This window comes from Colius striatus, chromosome 1 (genome assembly GCF_028858725.1).
Source record: "Colius striatus isolate bColStr4 chromosome 1, bColStr4.1.hap1, whole genome shotgun sequence".
Classification (NCBI taxonomy): Eukaryota; Metazoa; Chordata; class Aves; order Coliiformes; family Coliidae; genus Colius; species Colius striatus.
In genome coordinates, this window is record NC_084759.1 from 142,890,001 (window position 1) to 142,915,810 (window position 25,810).

Genomic DNA, 25,810 nt, shown 5'->3' on the forward strand with positions numbered 1-25,810 from the left:
GGAATTAGGGCATGGAATTGCAACGTGGGAAATGTCTGTAGCAGAGGTGACATTGCAAATCTATGCTGTCATAGTCATGCATGGCTGGCTGGGCCACATGACGTCTCAGATGGCTCCACAGCTGGTGCATGCAGTTTTGGGCCCCAGATATGGCACCTCCATCATGCCCTTCTCCATCATCACTCACACATGCTAAATATACTTCTCTGCCAGGACTGATCTGTGGTAAGTTACCCCCCCAGCTGTGACTTCCCTGCATGCACACTGGTCCTGCAGGTTTTCTTGCATGGGATGAAGAGGAGATGAGAGTTGAGGGGTGTCCTACATGCTGGTAACAACCAGATCTGAACATGTTGTTAGCAGTCTACGTGACCATGGCTCCTCAGAAGAGTGGCTGTGGAGCAAAGTAAAATTATACTCCTTTTTCCTCTCTGGGGAAAGCTGAGAGACATGGATAGGTTGCCTCCTGATGTGCACCAGCCTATCCAGTGTGTCCACTCAGCAAGACCCTCCCCTAAGCCTGCTACACTAACACAGAATACCTTCTTTATCTACTTTCTCATCAGGAGCTTTGCCAAGTGCTTCCCATCTCATTTGTGCCCATCCAGGGTGGAACCTGTCCTTCCTGCTTCTCCAGCCCCTGAGCAGTTGTGCATCTGAGTCACAATGGGGAAGATGGACAACACCTCCGTGGAGCTGAGCTCTCCCTCTGAGGTGAAACAGGCATCCCTGGAGGAATCGGAGTCCATCACCCCTGAAGCTGTGAGCACTAAGAAGAAGAAGGAGCTCCCAGATAGAGGCTCCTGGAAGGGGAAATTTGACTTCTTGCTGTCCTGTGTGGGCTATGCTATCGGGCTGGGCAACGTCTGGCGCTTCCCATACCTCTGTGGCAAGAATGGAGGAGGTGAGAGAAACACACCAGAGCATATCTGAGCAGCCTTTTCCCCCAAACAGGCTTCGGTTTGATGTGGATCTAGGCAAGCAGCTGGTCCCCCAGTTATTAAGCTGTCAGAAGACTAGTTCCCATGGTCCATGAGCTGTGCTAGCAAACGCAGGCTGAGAAAAAGCAGCCCAAAGAAATACGAGCACAAAGTTTGAGTTTTGTCAGACTTACACAGTCCAAATTTGCAGAGCTACAGCAAAAGGTGTCTGGGAACTCAATTATTTACAAGGAAGGCTATGCACATAGGAACTCAACTGGATGCTGGAGAATTCCCAGGAAAATCAGTATAGAACTGCTAATAGCAGGTTTCACCTCAATCCAGTGTATATGCAAGGGGTAACGGTTTTGTGTCTGAGTTTGAGTCACATGCTTGAGGAATTTTGATTAGAAGCTTTGCTTTGACCACAGCAGGGTCATATAGACATATATCCCAGAACATATACATATGTACAGACACACAGGCACACCTGAGCATAACCATTTGTGGAAGGAAATGAGCTTTGATTTACTACAGTGCTGTGAGAAGGGCCACAGTTATCGTCTCCATCCTAACGTTTAGAAAACAGAGGCCATGAGAGAAGGTGGCAGCTGGCAAAGGATTTACAGTAGCTGTGATGCAGTGCCCTCCTCTGAGGACAGCTAACACCAGCTTTTTTTCATTCATTATTATGCCATTACATCCTTTCCTCACCAGTCCTCAGCTGAAACTTTGACAAACCATTGCAAGGCTGGAAAAAGGCAGGTGGATGGGGAAACATTTCTGGGGTAGAAATTGAGAGATCAGATCTCTGCCCAACTACAGACTTTCTGTATGTCTCAAATCAAGACAGAAAATACACTCTTGTGCTCCAGCCCCCTTCTGTTTCTTTAGCTTTGGCAGGGAGATGCTTTTGTGGAAGGGAGTATGGGCTGCTTTGGTGTCAGTAGAGCAGAGGTGCTATCTCCTCCTTTCCCCTTGTCCATGACCAGCTTCCTTATTGTTTGTGCCTGTTACTAAAATAACCTTTTCTCTCCCCTGGAAGAGCTGCTAACCTCCTTGCACCATTTCTCAGACTTCTCACACAAGTCCAAACCCCTTTGCCTCACTTTTAAGGCTGTATGTGTAATTTTAATATTGCCTGCTACTTTTCCCATGTTGCTCTCTGCTTCCCTTTTAACTCTTCACTGCCCAGAGTCTCTGTCCCCAGTGCCACATTCATCACAGTGCTCTGCGGGTCTCCTCTCGCTTCTTCTCCATATCGTTTTTCTTTCCCTTTTGCCTTGAATTTCCTTTTCAAAACCCATTCTATTGTTGGTCTCATGACCTCCCTTTATCACCAGCCCACTTCTGCTGTCCAGGTTGTAGCTGGTGTAGGGTGGTCTCACCCCAGCCTTGGAAAGAGGAGAGGACTCTAGCTTCCCGCAGTGGTCTGTCCATGTAGCTTCCATGGCATGTAGAGGGATCTTGGCCCTTTCTCTGAAATACGTGGAGCGAGTTCCAGTGGGAGACTGGACAGTTACCCATTCTAAGAAGAAGGTTTCCAATTCAGTCTGTTTTGTGCAGAAGTGCAAGTGTGAAGCTGAGCGAGGTAGGCTTATGGAAATCTGCCAGGTCTAGCAAAAGCAGCCTGTGCCACTCTTGCCAGAGCCACGATACAGGGCTACCCACACACTAGCACCTGACTGCACTAGCCCTTCTCATACAGCATTAGCCCCATGGCTAATTCCCAGTACTAATTTTTAGCCCAGTCTCTGACTTGTCATTGCTGTACTACTGGATCAGTGCTGCCCGTGGCTGTCTTCTCACAAATAAAGGTGGGGATGACGATATCTATAATTAGATGAGGGCTCATCAGGGGATTGGAACATCTTTCTTAGGAGGAAAGGCTGTGGGACCTGGGGCTGTTTGGTCTAGAAAAGAGGAGACCACGTAGGGACCTCCTTAACATTTATAAGTAACTAAAGAGTGGATGTCAGGAGGATGGGGGTGACACTGTCTTCTGTAGTGTCCAGTGACAGGACTAGGGGTAATGAACATCAGCTGGAACACAAAAAGTTCCATTTAAACATAAGGAAAAAACTTCTTTCCTGTGAGGGTGAGGGAACCCTGGCACAGGCTGCCCAGGGAGGATGTGGAGTCTTCTTCTCTGGACCGTTTCAAAACCAGCCTGAATGTGTTCCTGTGCAATCTGACCAAGGTGAACCTGCTTGAACAGGGGGGGTGGACTAGATGATCTCTAGAGGTCCCTTCCAACCCCTGCCATTCTGTATTTCTAGGTTTTGACTCTAATACAAATCCTGCTTCTAAAGTCAGCTGAGACCCTAGGTCGGAGGGTGCTGTAGAGGCACGGGGTGCTTTTATTAGCAGCAGCAGTAGCACCCAGGGTGAACTGTGCAGCTGTAGGCACACAGAGGGACTGTCTAGCTGGTCAGATGAAAGGCAAGAGCTGTTGCCTTCCTCCCCTCAAACTCCCTGCCTTGCCTGCAAGTTCGTGCCATTCGTGGCAGCCTGTATGGCTCGTTCCTCTCATCCCTGCCCGCTCTGGCTGTTGGCAGGCGCGACTGTTCCTGCAGCCAGCAATAATGAGCAGCAAGTGGAGGCTGCTGATGCTGGAGATGGGCAGGAAAGCTGACGCACGAAAGCGTCACCGGGAGCCGATGCGGAGCAGTGAGGAAGGGCCGCATGGCAGCTGATTGGCAACGGGGTGGGCTCCGTCTGGGCTGCGGCTCCGCGGAGGCAAGCAGACCGTGGGTGGGACTCTAATTTTAGCGTGCGGCCTGTGCGCAGCTCGGAGCGGGGCCGTGTGGGCTGCTTCCATTACGCACAAGCAAATTGAACTGAATGGAAATATTGTCGTCTCGCTTACCGCTGTCACGTTGTATCAGCTCACGGCCGATTTGCTCGGCATTGGAGTCGGGCACGTAATTAGTGGATATTCAGGCAGGCTGTGGCAGCCCACGCGAGGCCCCTCTGCTGTGGGGAGCAGGCTTTACCCAAAGCAATGCCGGGGCTCCCTACTGGCTCTGCACACAGACAAATGTGCCCAGCTCTGACTAACTCTACACACAGATTTCTAACCTCGTGCAGTCCTTCTGATGTCAATGGGATTTTACCAGACTCTAAACCGACTCTAAATGCAGCTCAGTAGGTGCTAAAAATTGTCTGTGAGATCCTGAGCTTGAATAACCTGAGAGAAGAACATTTCTTTAAATAAGCATCCCGCATTTACGCATCAAGACTCCAAGCAATGGCATGTAACAGCTTGTAATGCTCAACTTTTGATCCGTGGGCATTGTTTGCTGTTTTAAGGATTATTCCTTACTGTATGGCATTAGGAGCTGGAGATGGCAGATTTGGGGGTACACCGTAGGTGCCACGGCACTGTGATCCTTCCCTGTCTCCAAGATCTGGTGCCCTGAGTAGGCAGGGCAGGACCAGCACCATCACCCCTTTGACCCAATGTACTTTGAAGACAAGTTTGGGCTCTCCCAAGGTCACACACAATCATTTGTAGGAGGCCCAGGAACTGAACCTTTCACCAGCCCATCCAAGAATGGGTGTTAAGGAGCATCCCTTTCTCTCTGTGCCAAGGATTTAGGCATGGTCATGCAAACTTTAGATACAAGTTTCAGAAGTGATTTCCCCTCTGGTTGTAGAGCACCTGGGGATGCTATCCACAGAAACCTGACCTTTCAGAGGTTTTGTAGATCTCTCCCCTATTCTAGAGGATTTTTGTCAACACAGGATAAATGACCTGGGTCAAAAAAGTTTGTCTGTGTTTTTCTCAATAGCCTAGTAAAATCTTTCACCTGCCAGCTGAAAATGCAGGATCATCAGGGCTGCAGCCAGATTTCATGAACTGCTTGCACAGAAGTGAGCAAGGCATTGTGACTGGTGATAAGGTGTCTCCAAACCCTGCAACGAGGCACAATGGTAGCGAGGCAGCATCCAAATCCTTGGAGCAGATCCTGGCTTCCCACAGGGCTCCCAGGAGGCTGGGCTTTGCAGGCTGCTGTGGCTAGTGAGAGTGCAGGGGAGGCTGCTGAGCAGGAAGCACTCCTCCTGCGGCAATGCTCAAAGCTGCGTGCTCCCCCACCCCGGGCTGTTGGTGCAACTGGGAGCCTGCGTTTCCACATCAGCTTGTGATTCATGGTCATCGAGCTGTTGGCCTGGAGTGTGTTTTATCCCCAGCACCTGCTGCCAGCTCCTCTTGCCTGCCACCTCCCATGGATTCCCATGCCGGGTGCTGGCGCCTGCCTCTCCCAGCTGTGCTCAGCTCCATTCTTGGCAGGCAGGCATCCCCAGCTGGGTGTCTCCTGAGCCAGCAGCCCTGGCTGGGCCTTACTGCTTCCCTGCCCTTGGAGAGCAGATGCTGGAGTCTACCCCTGCCAGGTGCAAGCTGGGCTGCAGCTCTCCAGAGTGGCTCTGTTTGCTGGCTCCATGTTTGCTTTCCCACTAATATCTGGAGAATAAGACTCAGAATGACAGCTCAGCCCTCTGGCTAGTGCAGAAACCAGTGCTGTCCTGAACATGACCAGATGCTTCTGAGTGAACTGATTGTACCCTCTCTCTACCCAGCCATCAACCCATCTTCTTCAAGAGTTTGTCTTCCCCAGGGATGATGACATACTTCAGCACATGCATGAGGAAGCTACAAAATTAACTTTGTCCCAAGTCCTAGAAGTGAGGATGACCTGAACATGTAGACCCTTCAAATCACACAACAAGGCTCTTCTGTTTTATTTGTCTTCTCATAATAGGGCACAAGTAACATCTCTAGTGAATGAATAGGGTCAAGGTGATTTCCATAGGCTCCATAGAGAAGAACAGCATTTTCACCAGGAATTTTAAGGATAAAACCCAGAACAAGGGTGAGGAGCTGTATAGGACTGTTACAAGAGCAAATGCAGTCTTGGCTATAGTTTCCTTAAAAGACTGAAATAACTATAAACAAAGAAAGTAGTGGCCAATGCCAGATACTCCTGTGCTTTTTTCCCTCAAGGTGAAGAATTGGGAGGTGCTGCAGGTAAGATAGAAAACATCAACAAGAAAAAGTTACCATTGTCAGTGTCCAAGCTTTTGGGATTGTTGTAAGACTGGGCTTAGCATTGCCTACATATCTAACAACAAACAATATCACATAACTAATGAGGCCAGAATACATGTATATATGATACATATATATTCACAGTGATAGGAACAGGTAAGGGGAAGGCAGTGGTGATCTCAGAGACTCACTGAACACAAACTATTGCCTCCAAGCAAGCGTATTCCTCATCACAAGGGTGTTAACAGAGCAAGAAATCACTTGGTAAAAAGGGAGAGCCATCTGACAACATTGCTCCTTCTTTCAGGGGCCTTCCTCATCCCCTATTTCCTGACACTGGTGTTTGCTGGAATTCCTCTCTTCCTGCTGGAAACCGCTCTGGGCCAGTATACCTCTGTTGGCGGACTGGGAGTCTGGAAATTAGCACCCATGTTTAAAGGTACTGTGAGTTTGTGAAGGTGATGGCACATAACTGCAGACAAAAAACACCCCAAACCTTTAGTGTGTTGGGAAGCAAATCAGCAAATCCTTGGAGACGGGGATAGTGTGGCAGGTGAGGGAAGTTTTTTCCCCCTAACTTTATTTAGCTACCCTATACCCTGACGTCTGCGGTCAGTAACATCTCTGTGCTCTGTTCAAGCAGTCCTTGTCTGTTGACAAGACACTTTACTAACAGCAGGGCTGGAAGGGCTCTGTTTGCAAAAGAGCATTGCCCACATGGGTTCACTTTAATTGCATAAGAAAGCTGTAGATAGGGGATGTGAACCTGTCACCATATCTGGAGTAACACCGTTCTGGAAAACAATGGTAGTTTAGAAATGCTTTGGATGTGTGAAAGAGAAATTCTGCCAGGAAAGGGACCACATCCTGTTTTCATGGAGCTCTGTCCCTAAGATACCTGTAGCATGTTGAAAAGTGGTACTCAGTGGAGATGGGTGGGGAAGAGATGTGTGGGAATAAGTCTTCCTTCTGTCCAGCTCAGTGTAGCTGTTTCAGGTGCTTTGTTGATGAGCTGCTTCAATTTTTCTGGCTGTACCACAAAACTTGTTGTGATGCCTGAGAGCACAGGCACCACAGATGTGGACTGATGTTGATCTCTGTTCACAGGAGTGGGGCTGGCAGCTGTGGTTCTCTCCTTCTGGCTCAATATCTACTACATTGTCATCATCGCCTGGGCCCTCTACTATCTCTTCAACTCTTTCACTGCGGTGAGTCACAGGCATGTCTACAGCACGGCATTGTCTGTATTCTGAGTCCTTACTCGCTGCTTTACAGAAGGATGAGTTGTTTATGCCACCAAACATGCACTAGCTGCTTGTAGTTTGTGCTAAGAGCCTTTGTCAAGAACCTGACAGACCCCTCCTGAAGAGGTTTGCTAGCCTTCGAGGAAGTTTTATAGTGATGATGGATACTGATGCTTATTCTTTGGAGAGGATGGTCCTCTGGAGGGGATGGTCCCCACTCATATTGATCTTTACAATTCACTCTATATCTCTGTTGTATTTCCAGAGCTGTGCAAATCTACGAGCTGTACATTTCCACAAATGGTTTTGCCACAACTTAGTTTTATTACCCAGTACTTAGTTCAGACTTTAAGTGGCACTTATGTATGGTTCTCTTGATAAATGAAATCCTAGGGATTTTTTTCTGCTGGGAAAATTATTTAGAAAGTATTTGGACATCTGCTTGTGACTGTCCCTTAGCATGTACTTTAGCATTGTGGTTTAGAGTGGGTTCCTCTTCCACAGCAGAGTCTTCTGCCATACAAGGTCACACCCCACATTACCTTCTTGGTAGCTAAACAATGTATTTCAGCTCAGCAGCTGGGAAAAGCTCCCTTAACTAACTCCTGAGCAACCTGCAGCCTTAAAGACATCAACTCTGTCATCCAAATAGGATCTTTTTATACTTAAGTACAATCCTGAAAAGCTGTTATGAATGTTATACATCCAGTTTCACTTTTTGTTGGATCAAAAATTTTGAGTATCTGTCAAGCCTTTTCTAAAATATTCTATTTGGCATTCCCAGCTGTGTTTCTACCACTGACACCCACTGTAGGCTCTTGGGTCCAGAACAAAGGTTATGGGTGATTAGGCACACCTTCAGGGGATTCCCAAATGAATAATAGTCTCCCCTAAAGGAATCCATCCTTGTTCTGCCCTGGACAGGATGCATTTCAGGATGAGGCTTTGGTATAGGCAGGTGTCATAGACTTGGCTGGTGACAGTGCCTGTACCTATACAGGCAGCTGTAGGTGTTTGACTCAAGGACTTTTCTTTTACCCGAGATAATTCCAGATCCCTCAAGGAAGCCAAGGCACAAATAAAAAAACTGGGCTGATGCATATCCGCTATTTCTCCTAATTTTGACTAGGAATATTTTGAACCTGGACAGGAATCCAGCTTGCCTTCTGCAGTTTCTGTCTTCTGAAACAGCAGAAACAAAACACCTCCCTGTCTCTCCCTCCTTAGAAGAGTAGTACAGTATCTATGATGTGCAAATCGCTTAGTTGAAGGGCTGCTTGAGCCATTGCATTTGCTTCCGTGCAATGAGCAAGTCCACAGAGAAATCACTGTGTGGGTGCAAATGGCCACTGGAGCGTCTCCCTAGCCCTTTCTCTGCCAAGCCAGCATCCACATTAGGAGGTATCATCTACTAGAGTGAACTGATTTAGATGAGGCTGAAGGCAGCAATTAAAGGCATCGATGCCACAAACCACTTAAGACACAGGTAATACTTCTAAAGGGGTCTGCATTCGTGGATGAATAAGAATGGAGACAAGCATCTGAAAGCTTTGTTGAGCTGGAGCCTGAGGTCTTATCTGCAGAGGGAAACAATCCAGAATAGCTGTTCTGTATTTATCTGCATGCACTACAATCGGGAAATGAGATTGCTGCCCACAGAGACATTTCTGAGCTGTTTGTGTTGGGCTGCCTCTGCCACGGCACTACACAGCATGAGTGAGTGGGCCCTGTGTGCTGGCACAGCCCCTGACTCTGAGGTTTCATCTCTTACAAAATCTTTAGCGATGTGCTGTCATCACACTGCTGCCTAGGGTCTAAACATTTCCTAGGAATCCCTTTGTGCTGCTTATAATCAGGGCAGGGAACAGCATGAAATAGCTACTACTCTTGAAATTTACTCCTGTCATTATGTTACAGTAGTATATTTATGTAGACAAACAGGCCCCATTATCAGTGCCACACTGCATTTTAGGCGGTGAAGCTTGGTATAAATAAGAGATAAGAAACAAACCAGTGTTTACTCTTTGCGAGGTAAATTCCAATCACTTGTTGAGCAAAGCTAGCCCAAAGCTGTAATGATTACAAACACAATATCCCCTGGTAGCTATTTTAATTAGTAGCTATTAATTACCAACAGTTAATTGGAAATTACTTTCTCTGGGGAATTGCTAACATTTTGTTAGAGCTACAGCGTTGCCCTAATCACATTGCGATATTGTTTCCTGGAAAACCTATGTCGCAGTTTGTCATTATTTCGGAAAGTCCTTTCATGCTTTTGGCTGCAGGGTTCCTGCCCATCCTCTTTGAAAAAAAAAAAAGGGGGTTTCAGTTTAAAAGAAGCCAAATTTCACTTCCCACAGCTGCCTTTGGGAGCTGTCCCATTAATGATAACCTTAGTATCCTTGCACTGCTGCAGGACCTGCCATGGCAGAGCTGCGGGAACGCCTGGAACACCGACCGCTGCTTCTCCAACTACTCCCTGCCCGACACCACCAACCTCACGAGTGCTGTCACCGAGTTCTGGGAGTATGTCTCCAGCCTGCCTACACCAGGTTTCTCCCCCTCGCCGCGGCTGTCACATCTGCTTGTCAGGCCTGTGGCTGTGCCCGCCGGCACCTTTCCTTGGGCAGCCTTGGCAAGAGGGGATCAGAGCCGGCTGTCAGCCGGGGTGGGCAGGGGCATGTCGGATGGACAGAGAGAATAACAGCCTCTCCAACTCCTTCCTTTACCCTGTTATGAGCCTTAGGTCCCTTTAAGGTTTTGCGATCTCATTGCACCTGGCCCTTTGCCCTCCAGCCACCTTCAAGATCTCCAGTCCCCCTGCCTCCAAGGGTCAGGCTTCTCCTTAACACAACCTCTCCCCTCCTTAGGAGGAACATGCACCAGATGTCTGGGGGCCTGGGAGAGCCTGGCAGCATCCGCTGGCCCCTGGCTGGCACACTGGCCTTGGCCTGGCTGCTGGTCTACTTCTCCATCTGGAAGGGCGTGGAGTGGACGGGCAAGGTATGGGTTGAGGATCGGATGTTCCCATGCTGCCTCTCATTGCTAAGCTCAGGTCTTAACTGCTGAAATGCCCTCCAGGCTCAATTTTCTTTGAGTGCCTATAACTAAGGTCATGGTGTTTCAAGGCAGTATCACAGTAGGTGCTATTAAATTCCTGACATTTACCTTTCACGGCTGTAAAAAACGCTACTGTGTATATGGTAATTTTCATTCTAAGTGTAGAGAATATGTCTTCCCTGTAAAGTCAAGGCTCTGAGCGCTCAGTCTCTTTGGGAAGAGTTTTTCAGAGATTACTTATGTTTCCCACCTTGGAACAACCCTCTGAGAGAGCAAGACCTCTCCTGGGCTCACCCTTTTGAAAACCACAGTCTCTTAAAATACTGCTGGTGGAAGGAACCCCAACAACTAATCACCTCCTTTGAAAATTGTCCTGCTGCCCTCTAGGTACTGGGGAGAGACCTTCAGATCACAAGCATGTTGTTATTCACTGAGTAGCATTTCAGGCTAGCACAGTGGAAAGGTAATTGCTTAGTTTAGTGAAACAGCAATGCTGAGATAGTGAGATGTGTTATTTAGAGCACAGCATGGTGTAGCAGGACAATATTATGAAAGGAATAATCTAGAGGGGAGATCAGAAAGAAGTGCTTCAGGCTTAGGTCACCTAAACCTATTAACTTCCCTGGTGGCTCTCAAACAGGTTTCAACAAAGGCTTGTGATTGCTGGTATGGGCCTTGTGATGAGAGATAGTGGGTACCTGCCTGCCAGCCACTGAGACAATGCTGAAGGGAAAGTGGTGGAGCCAAGACAAGTCACGTTGCCTGATGCATCAAACTAGAGAAACACCAGCTTTAGCTCTGCAGAATGAGGATGTGATGACTTAAAGGGATTACTTCTGTGGACTTAAATTTATCCCTGTGCAATTCCCTTGTCTTTGGGCAATTCATTCAGACTTTAGCCTGCTACTTTTGGGATTAGTGCATCCTTGCGTGTCATTGGCAGAGAGAAGCCTCAAACAGCCAGAAACATTGCTAGCATGGGAAGGAGAGAAAGGAAATGCTGCCAAAAGCAGTGGTGCATGGAGAGCCGCCACCCTCTCGCCCTTTCCCCCACAGAGACTCACACTGGACTCAGTGCCACTGCAAGCAGGAAACCTTCTGGGCACTGGTGGGTTGACAGGTTCTCTCCCATGGTGTCTTTCGCAGGTGGTGTATTTCTCAGCCACCTACCCATACTTCATGCTTTTCATCCTCTTCTTCCGGGGAGTGACGCTGCCAGGAGCCAAGGAGGGAATCCTCTTCTACCTCACACCTGACTTCAGAAAGCTCTCTGACTCTGAGGTTTGTAGCTTAGCGAGGAAAGCTCCTATCTCCTGGTCATTACTGCATTAGTCTTCCCTGGGCATTTTCCTTGAATATATTTAAAAAAATAAAGAAACACTTCCCTGTTCAAGCAACCATGATCCTCATAGGCTGAGACAAAGCTGAAGGGCAGGCCCTTTGTGGGTGGAAATCCGTGCAGCAACTCTGTTATATTCAGGTAGCGTTTTCTATTGAGCAAGGGGGAAATAGAAATTACTCCAATGAAGGAGACTCCCCTCTGGGCTGGGAATGCCTCATTTCACTGAGTATCCCAGGGCTGGTGATTTGGTCTTGATCTGGTGATCCCAGAGGATGACGTGGTGGCCCTGGCGTGGGGGCTTCAGAAGCAGCACAAGCACAACAATACACACAGCAGCATTTTCTGAAAGTGCTTAACAGTCTGCACCCCTTTCTTGTGCTTTCTAGACTTTAAGACCTCAAGGCACTGAGACCAGCTCTGCAAGCTGTCCTCTGCTGTTGTTTGCACAAGAAATTCCACACTGGAAAATAAAAGACATGCTAGTATGACAGGAATTGAGGGAGGCAGTATGGGATGCGGGTCTCTGAGGGGAGCAGCACCCCTCAAGGGGCAGCTGTGACAAAATGAGCACACACACACACACACACAAATTCACATGGTGAGTCTGTTCTCACCTGTACTGGGGACAGAGCAACATGGTTCAGAAAATGGGATGCATGACCCCATCCCTAGCCATCCCTGGGAGCAGCCTTGATCCACAGGTTTCGGAGAGTGGGGGATGTACATCTAGTGCCGGGCCAGGCTGCCCTCTTGATGCACTTGCTAGGTGGAAAGGATGGAGATCCCTGTTCCTCCTCCACCTCCTCAGGGAGGCATTGCTCTCTCTCAGGCTCCCTCCTGACAGTGCATGCAGGAGAGGCTCATGGTACATCCTTGACTTGGTGCCCTGTATTAAAGGCCCCTGGCAGCCCTGTTTCCCTGGGAGGAAGGTGCCAGGTCCTTGCGGACCCACAGAGCTGCAGGCTGTGCCATGGCTCCAGGAGGCAGCTTGCTCCAGCCATGTCTGTGCAACACAAATGCACAGTATCACCACCCTGCAGGCAAAATGGGGCTACATCAGCTGTCTCTGTTACTCTCCTCACCACCTGTATCACCATCTCTGAGCCCTACCTCACCCTGGAAACAAGTGCTCAGGAAGGCACAGAAAAATGTCTGTTCTTCAGACAGGTTGTCAGTAACACAGCTACAGGTTTAAACAGGTTTCCATGATGTTTCCAGCCTCTGACTCAAACATTTCCTTGGAGCTTGGGTACAGCACTACAGGTGCCTGTGGGCTTAGTGACTGGGTGCCCTCAGGTCCTGAGCGCCCCAGGAGGGCTGTGTGGCCAAGCCCATAGATCCATGGCCTGATGCAGGAGATGTGCCTGCAGCACCAAATTCCTCCCACTACACTCCTCTCCCGGCTCCTTCTCCACAGGTCTGGATGGATGCAGCCACACAGATCTTCTTCTCTTACGGCTTGGGGCTGGGGTCCCTCATCGCTCTGGGGAGCTACAACACTTTCCACAACAACGTCTACAGGTCTGTTGGGGTTTTTCTTGCAAGGCGTGGTGGGGAATGCTCACAGATGAGGCAGGGGGCCATGGTGAGTTTGGAGTGCCTGATCACTGGTATCCCCTTGCCAACAACATGCAGCTTAAGGGAAACACTACCATCGTTGTAGCAAGGCTCACTGTCTGCAGGACACTTGCCATGTCACCCACAGTGCTGCCCCATGGCACAGGAAGTGCTCTCAGAAAGGCTTGGGCTTCTGTTTACCCCACTCTTTGCTCCTGATCTCTTGGTAGGGACCTGTAGGTGGTTTCTTTTCTTTCTTTCTCTCTTCCAGAGACTCCATTATTGTCTGCTGTATAAACTCCACCACAAGCGTATTTGCCGGGTTTGTTATTTTCTCTATTGTTGGCTTCATGTCACACATCACGAAGAAGTCAATCTCAGAGCTGGCCTCCTCAGGTAAGCAGAAACCCAGCTTCAAATGCAACTGCATCCTTTGAGAGCAGTTTTTCAGCTGGTGAGCATGGGACAATCTCAGGTCCTAACTAAACAAGACTCAGGTGTGCAACATTTTTTACATGCCTTCCCAGCAAGATGAATCTCAGGCACCTGTGGCTGGTGTTTATCACACTCTGGCTGCAAGGGACATCTCCACCTGCTTTTAATTTTTACCTTTTAGTGCTAAAGATTTATGTGCTTTTACTGCAGTAAAATACTTAGGCCACTTGCTTTCTGAAACCTTTCTGTGGAGAATAGATACCACCTCTGTTTTCAGTAGATGTGATCAAAATTTAGAGCCCCCTTTCCACGCAAAATTGTGGAATTGTAATCTCAGAATAATTTTTTTAACTAAGACAAGACTCTGTCTTTTTGCACAAAGACATATTTTGAAATTGCTGTCTTCCCAGAGAAAGCTTTTACCTCAAGAAACAGCATTTTGTGATGGGGAAAAAAAAACCTCAGGAAAGTTATAAGCAGCTCAGAATATCAGTTTATTTTTCAGCAAAGTACTCTAGCTCCATTTGGTAGCAGTAATTTGGTGACTCTCCTGCTTGGAGGAAGAGAAAAGGCAAAGCATCTCTCCAGTCATTCCTGCCCCCTCATCATACCCCTGTGCACCCCACTAGGCTAGTGTGTCATGGGTGAAGGCGCAGATGTTTCTAGCTCCTGTATGAAATACCTGCAACTCTTGACTGTGTTCGTTGTCTCTGTTCAGCCCTTAGTCCAGACTTACCATCCCTCTTTTCATTACTGCAGGCCCTGGACTGGCTTTCCTCGCCTACCCACAGGTTGTCACACAGCTGCCCCTGTCTCCGCTCTGGTCGATCCTCTTCTTCTCCATGCTGATGATGTTAGGTCTGGATAGTCAGGTGAGACAATGTAGGGTAAAATATAAAGGTACCTTCAGATATGATGGTGGTGTCCCTTTCTGCACATTGAGGCAGCGTCTTTTCTTACTCTTCATGGTGAGATGTGGCTGCTGGAAACAATCTCTGGTGCAGTCAATGCCTCCATGCTCTCCCCTGTCGTAGAGGCATGTACCCCAAGTGTGGCAGGGTATAGCCTATGTACCAGTCTTTCTACTGCTCCTAATTAAAAATAAGAGCAATGACTAGCTTCCAGCAGCCCAGTAGAACCACTGAGCCTTATAAGACAATCACCACTTGCCTGTAGGAGCAGAGGAACTTTGGAAAGCTTTTCTCACTTCAGGTCAATTTTTTACCCCAGTGAAGTGCTAGTGCTGCTGTGTGGGCACAGCACATCCACATCTTGCTGGCTGACTCTAGCAGCTCAGCTCACAGGCTCTATGTAGAGCTAGTGAGAAAATATTCCTGAGAAAATACTTCAGGGTAAGGGAAAAAAAATGTACTTCAATAAGTGCTTTGTTCTTGTAAGACACGATTCACCCCATCCCCAAAATAGATATGTGAAATAAGGGAGATCAGTATTAACCGCTTTATGTTGTACCTGTATGATAGCAGTTTGTGGTCATCACAGCTCTCTTGGTCTTCTGTAAGAAGCTATGTTTGGATGCTTTGGATTTTCTTACTATGTCACCTTGACCAAACTGCATTTTCTATGAGACAAAAAAATGTCATTACTTTGGCTTACTTTCATAGGTTAGGGTAGAAAGTCTCCATTTTCTCAACTCCCAGGAGCTGGGAGAAGCATCTCTGTGCAAGGTACCTGTCTCCAGCCAGACCCAGTGCTCTGGCACAGTTATCGACAGGCTGCACTGAGAAGAGCCACATTTGAATTAGGGCCCTCCCAAAACAAAAGTGGCCCTGAGCATCGCTGAAGCACCCTGCCCTGGTTCATAGGTGAAATGAGGTAGAAGGAAGGAGCCATGCTTTGGGAAAGGCTGGTGCCTGGGTACCTCGACTGCTTTGCCATCAGATAAGTCTCAGATCAGATAAGATATTGCTAGGTGACTCAGCTGGATGTAGCAAAAGGTCTCTACCTTGCCCCCTCAGAGCCCTCACATATCAGCAACAAAAAAATATCATGATTTCTCTGTTTTTACAAGCGGTGTTACTTTTCTTCTGGCAATTCCACATCAAAGTAGCTACACAGCGAAGCAAAGAGTTGCAGCATGCCTCCCTTTTGAGTACATCAGAATCAAAGGCTCCTTCAAAAGCCTGTGCTTGGTCTGTCACATCTTCCCCTTTGCCCGTGTGCTCTTTCCTCAAGGTACGGACCACTGGGACAAAGTAGATACTCTCTTGGATTTCAGGTAGCGTTCAGAAACCCAACTACAGTTCACAATCAGATTCAGGCTTATTCCCAAAATGTCACACCTGGTTTCCAGGAAAATCTAATCAATCGAATCTGGCTTTCAATTATGGCAGGCTCCCATAAACACATCATAAAGCTCATGTCTGCATTACCACCGACATTATTTGGCAAATAATTTCAAACAATGACTAAATGTTCCAAAAGAAGGTACATTTACAGAAACAAAAAAATTACTCTCCATGGATTATTCACTCACTGCTGGTAAATAGTTTGAGACACGACAATAAGCCCTCTAAGCACTGTATGGAATTTATTGGCTGCATTTGGTTCTGAAATACCACTTGAAATTCTCCAAGTCCCTTCTGACAGCTGGTCTCAGAGGGCAGGCAGTCTGTGGGGGGCTCTCATTGCCTGGAGGTGAAGGAGGAGGAGGAGAAGGTTGTGGGGTGGAGGGGCAGAATGAAGCATCGAAAAGAAAACAAGCTTTTAAAAAGCAGAGATAAATACTTGTGAAGAGGCTTTCTGTCTGCGTGCTGGAGCTCTGTTTCGATCAAACATGCCATTAACAGTGTGGCAGCTTATGCATATAAAACAACTAACCCAGGCTGCAACAACGGCTGCAATTGCACATTCATCTTGAAGCGTCCAGCTAAAAAAAAAGAAAGAAAAGAAAAAGAAGTGGTTTTGCTGTGTGCTGGTTAAATATGACTTGTGATATTTGCAGACGTGGAGCAGCCATTTTTCATTTGGGTCTGCAGCACACTCCATGAGGTACAGCAAGGGCACAGGGCATTTCTTGCACCCTGTGCACCCTGGGGCTGTCCCAGGGCCGTATGGGACCGCTAGCAAAGGAAGGGAGGGTCCAGATCTGTGTCTGTGATGCAGCAATCAAGCCCCATCCCCTTAACAATGGTGGGAGTGGGTTCAGTCATGTCCACTAAGCTTCAATAGTGAGCCTTCTGCAGAGGCAGCACAGCCTTTTTCTGCCAGGGTGCTCATCTCTGCCGCTACTTGCGTGGGATGGATGACCTATATTGATAGACACGCGCCTCTCTCCCTCCCTCCCTTCGTCCCTCCGATGCTCCCACTTGCTGCTCGCTCTTAATGTTCACTCTGCCTCTGATCCACCCAAGCTTTAGCTCTCTTGCGTCTGGACCTTCTTGCATAATATGCTAATGCTTTCTTTTAACCTACCAGTTTTCAGGTCAGGCGTTTTCTCCCTGGGGAGAGCTAGCAAGCCTTGTGACTGCAATCCTGCATCTGTCCCATGTGAGGCTGCCTTTCACAGGTTATTCATGAAGGTTTTCGGGCTGACAGCAGTGAGATCCACCCTCCTGGCCCTCTGCTGCACATCTGGCAGCTGCAGTTGAACCCCGCACAGCACTGTGGGTCACAATCAGAGTGCTCTGCATGGGCCAGGAGTCCCTGACACTGGGACGAGGTGGGAGAGAGACTTCCCTTCAGACAAAGATTCCACCTATATTTACTGTCTTGGGAAAGCCCAGATTGTGTAATGATTAAGGTGCTGAAAGGTAAAAAGAGCAAAAGAGAGAAGCAAATGGAATACAATATTTAGGATGAGAAACAAATGTTGGACTAGATGATCTTTCGAAGTCCCTTCCAGCCCTTGAGATTCTGTGATTCTGTAATATCAGAATCTGAAGCATGAGAAAGAACACAGTATGTGCTAAAAATTGTGTCTGGAGACAACAACTGAGAAAAACGGAGCTTTCAGGAGAGAAGACTGAAGAGTGTGTATGTATGTGCATGTGTGTGTGTCCATATCTGGTTGCCTGCACAAGTGCACAGCCAGGCCACCACAATGAACAGATCCTCATCATGCCTGAAAGTGGCATACTTTCACTTAGCTGCCTACTTACCTTGTGCAAGCATCTAAGGCTAGGTATGCATTTTGGGACATGTGGACTTCAGGCCAGCCAGGCAGCCACAGGTTGGAAAGGTGACCCTCTGCCTGGCTGCATCACCTCTGAAGCCTGAGGCTGGTATGAGGCAATTTTTCAGTCATTGCTATGAAGGCCATTGGCTGTTTTACAGTTAGAAAAAGCAGTGTACCACCATTTGTTTCCCCACCTCATCTGTTACACAGCAGCTTAGTTTTAGAAGGCAAAGAGATCTCAAGTCACTTCATAGCCCTGTTCTGCATCACCCACCTCCCTCTCTATCCCTCTGCTTTCCCTGATTTTGATTACGCTTCCTGCATGAAAGAATTGTCAGTTTTATGTCCTCCTTTTATCTGAGACATCTTCTTCTCTGCTGGACACCTCTCACATTCACCTTCTGCCCCCAGCCATGCCTGGCCCCCTCCAAACCCTTCTCCCTCTGTGTCTTGGCTGGTATCAGGCCACCTGGCCCTGCCTGTGGCTCTGGCAGTTCCTGGCCATGCATCCACGTGGAAGGAATAGCTTTAGACAGTGTTTTCTTCACACTGGGGTGCCAGCTCAGTCCTGACTCTTCCAGACAACGAGCTGGGTAGGATAGGGTGAGGAGCTCATTGTCAATGAGTATAAAGACAGCTTAACCCATGCCTGAATGGCAAAATGTGCTTTAATATCACTTGTGTCCAACATGAAAGGTTTAGCTCATTAACAATTCAAGTTGAAGCAATTGAGCTTTGACGCTGTGGGAATACTGTCTTTTCACACTGCAGCATGTGGATATAAACCCCTAGGCAGAAACATCTCCCTTTGCCTCGCTCTGCCTCAGGTGGAAGCCAGACCCAGCTGCCAGCTGTGTGCAAGCTCTTCCACCATCCCTGACCAGCTATGGGCACAGCTCAGTCTCGCTGCTTCCATACTGTTCTTTTTAATCTATGTACCTCTACCTCCACCTCCACTATCCACTAGGCCATTTTCTCTTCTCCCTATTCAAAGCCAAGTCTAAAAAATGCAAGCACTTTCTATAGAGTGCTCTCCCAGGGGTGAAACCTCTTTCATTTTCACTTCACTGGCTTGTATATTTACTGAGGTTGACTAGGGAAGCTGGGAGCTTGCTACCCTCATAAAACTTCCTAGGACTTTTTGCTAGAGGCGTGATGTGCTCTCTGAGAGCTGTATGTTATCAGTGGTTTGGGGGAGTGAAATATAAAAGTGAATCTCACAATTTATCAAGAAACAGGAGGGAAGGATACACTTCACAGATACACAGCCAAACTATCCTCGTGCCATGGGGCAGAACTAATAGGAAAACTGATTTGAAGGTAACACTCGTGAGGACATCTTTATGTGTTATGGTGCAGACAGCATTAATATGCTGTGCCTGCTATAGCACTGCACAAACCTTTCAAGTGCTTTCAGCTCTAGTTAGGCACTGGCACAGGCTGCCCAGGGAGATGATGGAGTCACTATCCTTGGGGATAATTAAAAGACCCTCAGATGAAGTGCTGAGGGACATGGTGTAGTGATGGGCTTGGCAGTGTAAGGTTAGTAGTTGAACTTGATCTTAAAAGACTTTTGCAACCAAAACGATCCTGTGATTCTATGTGCTGTGAGCGTGAGCTTTTAAGGTGTTACATGCATTTAATATAGTATGCTAATGAGTGGTTTAGATCACCAAACATCACAAATGTTGTTGCAATAGGCTGAGAAGAGCACACGTGGGGAAGGAAGAGCCAGCAAGGTCCTGCTTGTCCCAGCAGCAGACAGACACACTGATGTGACAGAGAGTCTGGCAGGTGGGGAAGCAGGGCAGTGGTGGAGAGGCCCTAGAGAGTTTGGGAGAAATGCATGGGAGGCAGAAAGTGGAGATTCCTCTACAGCTAATTTTAGGTATTTAGCCATGGTGCTTTGAGGTCTCTCTGTATTCTGTGGAGGAGAGAGGTGTTTTTAGAAGATGGTTTGGACCAACTTTGTGCAAGTCTGCCTCCTTTTCTAGCATCTGCAGAGACTATTTAAAGCAACGACACTCTCAGTATTGCTGTTAAATCTAGGAGTTGGTGATGTCGTGCTGATACTTACATATTTGCCTTTGCTGTATACCTTTTTGTGTAGTTCTGCACTGTGGAAGGGTTCATTACAGCCCTGATGGATGAATACCCTCATCTCCTGAGAGCCAGGAAGAAAGTCTTCATTGCAGTAGTCTGTTTCATCTCTTATCTCATTGGATTCTCCAACATCACCCAGGTACAGATAGCCATGCTTGTAACCTCCCTTCATGGCACCTTTATAGTCACTTTGGTGCACAGCAGCACCAAAAGCTTTGGCAGAAGTCATGGTGTCCCTGGGAGCTGTCCTAATGCTGGATAAACAGGTTTACTCATCACTGCTACATCTCAAGTAATTTAGGATGCTCCCATAATTTTTACCACGATCCTGTTGTCAGTCTGGCTTGGTGTTTTGCTATTCACAATAAGGTCTCAAACCCACAGAGCCCAAGATGAGGGAATGCTTGGTGCAAACAGTAAAGACAACTGTCATGATTTAGCCACTGTTATGAAAAGACCACGATTAGCCTCAAGTACCAAAGACCTGAGGATTGCCAAAGGGCAGGGAGGGCTTAATTGCCTCTTGTGGTCCCAGACAAAACAGACCAGGCTACTTGGCTTGGGGAAGAAAACAGAAAATAATTTAATGCAACACCAACTAAAGCATAACCATAAAACCCCAAAACATAACCAACATAAAACAACACAGAGTGGTACAATGGTGAAGAGCACAATCAGTCCTTTAAGACCACCTCCTCCCTTCTCCTCCCCTCTTCCTGGGCTCAGAGCCCTGATCCCCGTGTCTTTATCTCCTTTCCCTGCTGAACGGCCCAGGGGGGCAGGGAGTGGGGGTTTCAGTCAGTCTATTCCTGATAGCTTCTGCCATTTCTCTCTCCTCACGGCAGGCAGGCTCCATGCTGTTCCTCCCTGCACCTCCACGGGGTCCCTCACACACCCAGTGGCCCTGCACAGGCTCCTCTGACGTGTGTTGATCCTGAGGGCTGCAGCTCCTCTCTGCCTCTCATGTGGGTCTGCTCTGGCCTGTGCCATGGCCGCCTCCTCACACTGTCCTCACCCCTCTGGCCACACTCACACGGAGCTGCTGGTCGCTCTCAGTCCTGCCATGGCCCTGCATGGGTTGCAGGGGTACAGCCTGCATTCTCGCCACGGCTTGCAGAGGGGTCTCTGGTCTGGTGCTCCTCCTTCCTTCCTCCTTCTCTGGCTGTGGAGTCCATGTGGTCACCTCCATCTTGTATCACTCTTGCACCTCCTACCAGCACTTCAAATTCCCGTCCCTAAATAGTGATGGCAGAGGCACCAGATAGGCCCAGCTGGGCCGGAGCTGGGTCTGAACCCAGGAGCCAGGGGAAAGTCCAAAAACTCTTTACCTGGTCTTCACTGCAACCCGCTCCCCCTGTTACCAAACAAAGCTCCTCACTAAACTATGACAACAGCATAAAGAATATCAGTCCCTTGGGTCCCTGAACCTCTGGAATTGAAGCCAGGGTTCACACATGTAGAGATTAGGGCCAAGTGGTCTGGAGACTGTGGAGCACTGTAGGTTCATGAGGAGGCAAGGCAGCAACCCCCCTGGAAGGAACAGAGCAGACTAAATTAAGTGACTCCATCTAAAACAGAGAAAAGAAATAAATCCTAGCAAATCTCTGCTTTTTTTCTTCACCCTTGGCCATATTTGAACAGGCTGGCTAATTGTCTGCAAGAGCACATCAGTTTTGCTGCTGGGAACCAGAGTCCAGTGGAAACATTGCAATGCCAGCTCTACTGTCCGAGGAAATTAACATTAAAGCCAGCAGATGCAGAAAATAATAATCCAAGCAGCTGGCTGATATTCTGGACCGTAATCTATAAATAAACTCCTTTACCCCAATTTTGTCTCCGCAGGGTGGCATCTATGTCTTCAAGCTGTTTGATTACTACTCAGCCAGTGGCATGTGTCTTCTCTTTCTTGTCTTCTTTGAAACCATCTCAATTTCTTGGTGTTATGGTGAGCAAAAAAGACCTTGTTCCCTTGTATTCTCTATGGACACAGTGAGTTGTTTCAGAAGCCTCCCACACTGAAGCCAATGAAAATTTGGCAATTGAGGATAGCTTAGGCTGATAACTCCAGAAAATGAGGAGCAGAGGGCTACCATCTCACTTGTCCAGGTCACTGCAAAGACCTCTGCACAAACTGGCAGATGCCTAGAGTCCTGCCCTCTGGTCCTTTAAGAGGACACCAGGAACACAGCAGCTGCTAGGATGGATTTACTTTTGTGTCGCTGTACCCCATCCTCTCCAGATAATGCTTCTCATGCTGCAGCACTGTCACCCTCTTGCTGTAGCTGTCCTGTGCTGTCATGATAAACACAGTGATGAACACAGAGCTGAGATGGGATGCCTTTTCCAACATTCATTTCTTCTTTAAGGTGTAAACAGGTTTTACAGGAACATTGAAGAAATGATTGGCTATAAACCTTGTGTCTGGTGGAAGATCTGCTGGGCCTTCTTCACTCCTCTTGTCTGCCTGGTAAGACCTAGGGCATTGTATCTGCAGGCGTGGAATCAGAAGGGTCTCTTAGTTTGGATGAGCTGTAGGGGAAACACTCTGTTCTTGACCCAGTATAGGTCTGGTATAAGGTGGTCCTTGGTATATTTGAGACGGGTAAGGTAATACAGGAGCACCTTTCACTCTGCCCGCTGGAAATCATCTGTAAGGAAAGCTCTAGGTGCTTGATTTAATCTAAATGAGACCATCACTTTTAAATTCTTCTTTCTGAGATGAAAAAGGATAAGCAAATAATTTACTGTTTCAGAAAGCTGTTACTGGTTCTTGAGAAGGCTCTCAGCTACTCCAGCCCCTGATAGGCTTGTCAGGGCAAGTCCCATCAGCAAATGCAGCACAACTGACTGCAGAGCAATTTTGCCTTCGCTGATTTGATCACTTCCAGCAGGAGTAGTGCAGAGAATGGTGGGAGAGGGTCAATGATAGGAAGATGAAGGCTCCAGAGGCCAGCAGTGAGGATGTTCTTAACTTGCATAGGGGCTGGTGTGGCGGCACTGCTTGTCTGAGTAGTCTAGTGAAGAAGGAAATTGGGGGCATTGCGGTTTCAGCTCTTTACATAGGATATATGATCTATGGGCTGAGAGCACATAGACTAGTTGAAGGAGCTGTTGGATTGCTGTAAGATTGTTGGGAGCTAAATGGATAGGAAAGGAAAGAAGGGATGAATGGACCCCGACTTGGAACTCCCTCATTTGCTTGGGCTCTTTTCCCAGGGCGTGTTCTTCTTCAGTGTGGTGGAAATGACCCCTCTGACACTGGGAAAATATGTCTATCCTGCATGGGGACAAGGCATTGGTTGGCTTATGGCTCTGTCCTCCATGGTACTGATTCCGGGATACATGCTGTACTGTTTCTTCACCTCAACGGGGACTCTCCGGCAGGTACGAACAGCTTCACTGCACCTCTTCTGCTCTCTGCTTAGAGCAAAGCCTCGCTGCAGAGGGCTTACAGCACAGCTAAGCATTAACATGCCTAAATGGCTGGGAGCACTGCCAGGCAGCCTGTGGTTGGCTATGTCTGGCCAAGTGCGTAGACCTTCAGGTAGTCTCTCCTCAGGTCAGTCTGTTGTTCCTCATTGATCTTTGGGCTGTCACCATCACAGGAAAGAAAAGCCCTCTTTCACAGAATCACTGGATATCTGTTTTGTGCAGGTGACTGGAACCCTGGAAGAGATTGGGAAGAATCTTTGAGGTTTCTTAACCCAGTTAAATCCCCAATCCCAGCAGACCCTGGCTATAAGAATGGTTAACTGGCCATGAGGTCAGCATCCTCCAATCGTGAAGCATGAAATATGTCAGGGCTACAACCTGCTCGTGGCAAACAAGCCACTGCAGTAGCTTGTCCTGTGCTTTGTAAAGGGCATACAATGGATGAAGGGTTAAGCAGCAACGCAGACTTTTATGCAGGACTCACAATACTCACAACTCCAACGTTGTAAAAAACCCATTTTTAAAAATAATTTGATCAGGGTTTTATGTAGCAGTGAATTATGAGTCTCTGTATGTCATACCTAGTAATTACTGTTAAGATTTTATTTACAGTGTTGACATTCAGTCTCCAGAGCTTTATGCACAAAGTCCCTGGCTCAGTGCTGTCTGCTGCAAGTTACAGGTGGAAGAAGTCACTGCAGGCGTGCTAATTTACAGTTCTCCCAGCCCAGCTGCAACAGCCACCAGATGCCATCTATATCCTATGAGTTTACTTCATGAATATTGTATTTTGAATAATAATTTTTTAATAATGGACTGAGGTTAGCTCCAGGCCCCTTACCTCTGAGGACAAGTTGCAGGTGAATTTGACTTTCCTTCCTCCCAGCTTTTCGTTGGGATGGGCTCTGGTGGGAGAATAGGGAGGGGTTTGGTGCTTTAGGTCTGCTTGCAGTTTCTGGTCTGTCTTCTGAGGTCCAGTTTAGTTTCTTGCCACTTTGTGTTGAAGGCTAGTGGCAATTCCAATAGCAGGTCCTTTCTCAGATGTTTCAAGGGCTCCTTATCTCCATGAGCTGGAAAAGAGAGAAAAGGAAAAACCTCAAACACAGATATGGGTTCAGCCTTTTACTTATGCTCAGTCCTGTTTCCACTAGAGATGGTGAAAGCATAACCTGGCATCCAGAGGCAGCTCATGAGCATGTTTCCACCCATCCCCTCAGCATCTGGTGCAAACCCACAGTGCCTATTTGTGCCTCTCTGTGTTGCTCTCCTTCTAACAGCATCCACACACATCAGGAGACCCAGACCTCCTCCCCACTGCTCATACATCCAGGAGTCAGCAGCAGGTGACAGCAGGAAGAAAGTAGGCTTCTGTGTGCCTGTATGTTTGTGCTGGTATCAGAGAGACACAGAGAATTTTTGGCCTCTTATATGCGCAGATCCTGGATTAGTTTGTAATAGAGCTGGAGCTGGAGGGAAATTAGTTGCCAATGCTGAATAAAGTGGTTTTGACAGGCAGGAAAGATTACAAGTCATTTTGATCCTACTGAGCATGAATGTGAGGGGATAAAAAAAAAGGCCATGAATGGCAGAAGCAGCTCAGTGAACATTTCAGGGACTTCACCCAGAAATAGCCACTTCAGTGGTATTGGAGAGTAGCAACTTGTTTCCCTTTGCTGGAAAGAGCTTCCTCCTGACTTAGCAATGTCTATTCAGGTCAGGCTCAGTCCTTCTCTGCCTTCTGTTCCGCAGTGTACAGCATTAGTCCCTCCCTGATAGGCAAAAGTGACTCATTCTTTTTCATCGCTCCTGATGCTCAGTCCACACACCTCCAGTAATGACTCGCCCCTCCATGTATTCCTGGGTTCTTGCTTCACTTTACTTTGCTCTGCAATTTTCATTCGATCAGCTCAGGGTGACAGGAATTGCTGCTGGTACAAAGATACGTGCAGGTGGACTGGTCTGCTCTGCACCAGCAGCACAGACCACAACCTTGTCAGCTTGCTGTAGCTACTTAGTAATGCTTTTATCATAAATTCTAATTGAAAAATTATGGAAACTGGGAAAACAGATCTGCTCTGAAGCCTGTGGCATTGCAGCTCTGGGTCTCGCAACTGTACCGCCTGGTAACAGTTTGCCTGGGTATAAGGATGATCACTGCTTTTCAGATGAAAGGATCTGCTGTGCTGTGCACAGCACCAAAGCAAAGGTGACTTGCAGAGCAGATTTTTGGAGGTGACTTTTGGTGGATTGCTGAATGGTGCTGGAGGAGTAACTTCTGACACAGGCACCATTCGCTTGGCCTGAAGGAGGGCCACCTCCGAGGCTTGGGGCACTGGATCCCGGCTCTCAGCCACTGTGGTACCCCACTTTGCCCCCACTGCTCCCTCGCTTCCCTGGCTGACTCTTTTTCCCTTCCTTCCTGGGCAGCGTTTACAGCAGATGACACAGCCCAAGCCAGAGGTGCACGCTCAGAACAATGGCCTCCGGACGAAGACGTCCTTGAATGGGAGGGTCTCAGATGCTGCCGTCTGA

General features: G+C 47.8%; 1 protein-coding gene across 1 annotated transcript; it reads left to right on the forward strand.

Annotated features, from left to right (window-relative positions):
- Positions 1–666: 666 nt before the first annotated feature.
- Positions 667–25,810, forward strand: LOC104561946 (sodium- and chloride-dependent GABA transporter 1). The gene is made up of 14 exons (XM_010207818.2): positions 667–904; positions 6,278–6,409; positions 7,078–7,178; positions 9,631–9,740; positions 10,085–10,217; positions 11,421–11,555; positions 13,034–13,137; positions 13,445–13,569; positions 14,368–14,480; positions 19,854–19,985; positions 21,689–21,791; positions 22,213–22,313; positions 23,063–23,230; positions 25,706–25,810. Exons 1-14 carry the CDS (start codon positions 667–669, stop codon positions 25,808–25,810), a joined length of 1,800 nt encoding a protein of 599 aa, XP_010206120.2.

Bases quoted from the DNA above. Each gene is read 5' to 3' on its own strand.
- LOC104561946 (XM_010207818.2), top strand. From the start codon at position 667: ATGGGGAAGATGGACAACACCTCCGTGGAGCTGAGCTCTCCCTCTGAG. The intron at 10,218-11,420 runs GTATGGGTTGAG...TGTCTTTCGCAG, and splicing joins GCGTGGAGTGGACGGGCAAG to GTGGTGTATTTCTCAGCCAC. The intron at 11,556-13,033 runs GTTTGTAGCTTA...CCTTCTCCACAG, and splicing joins GAAAGCTCTCTGACTCTGAG to GTCTGGATGGATGCAGCCAC.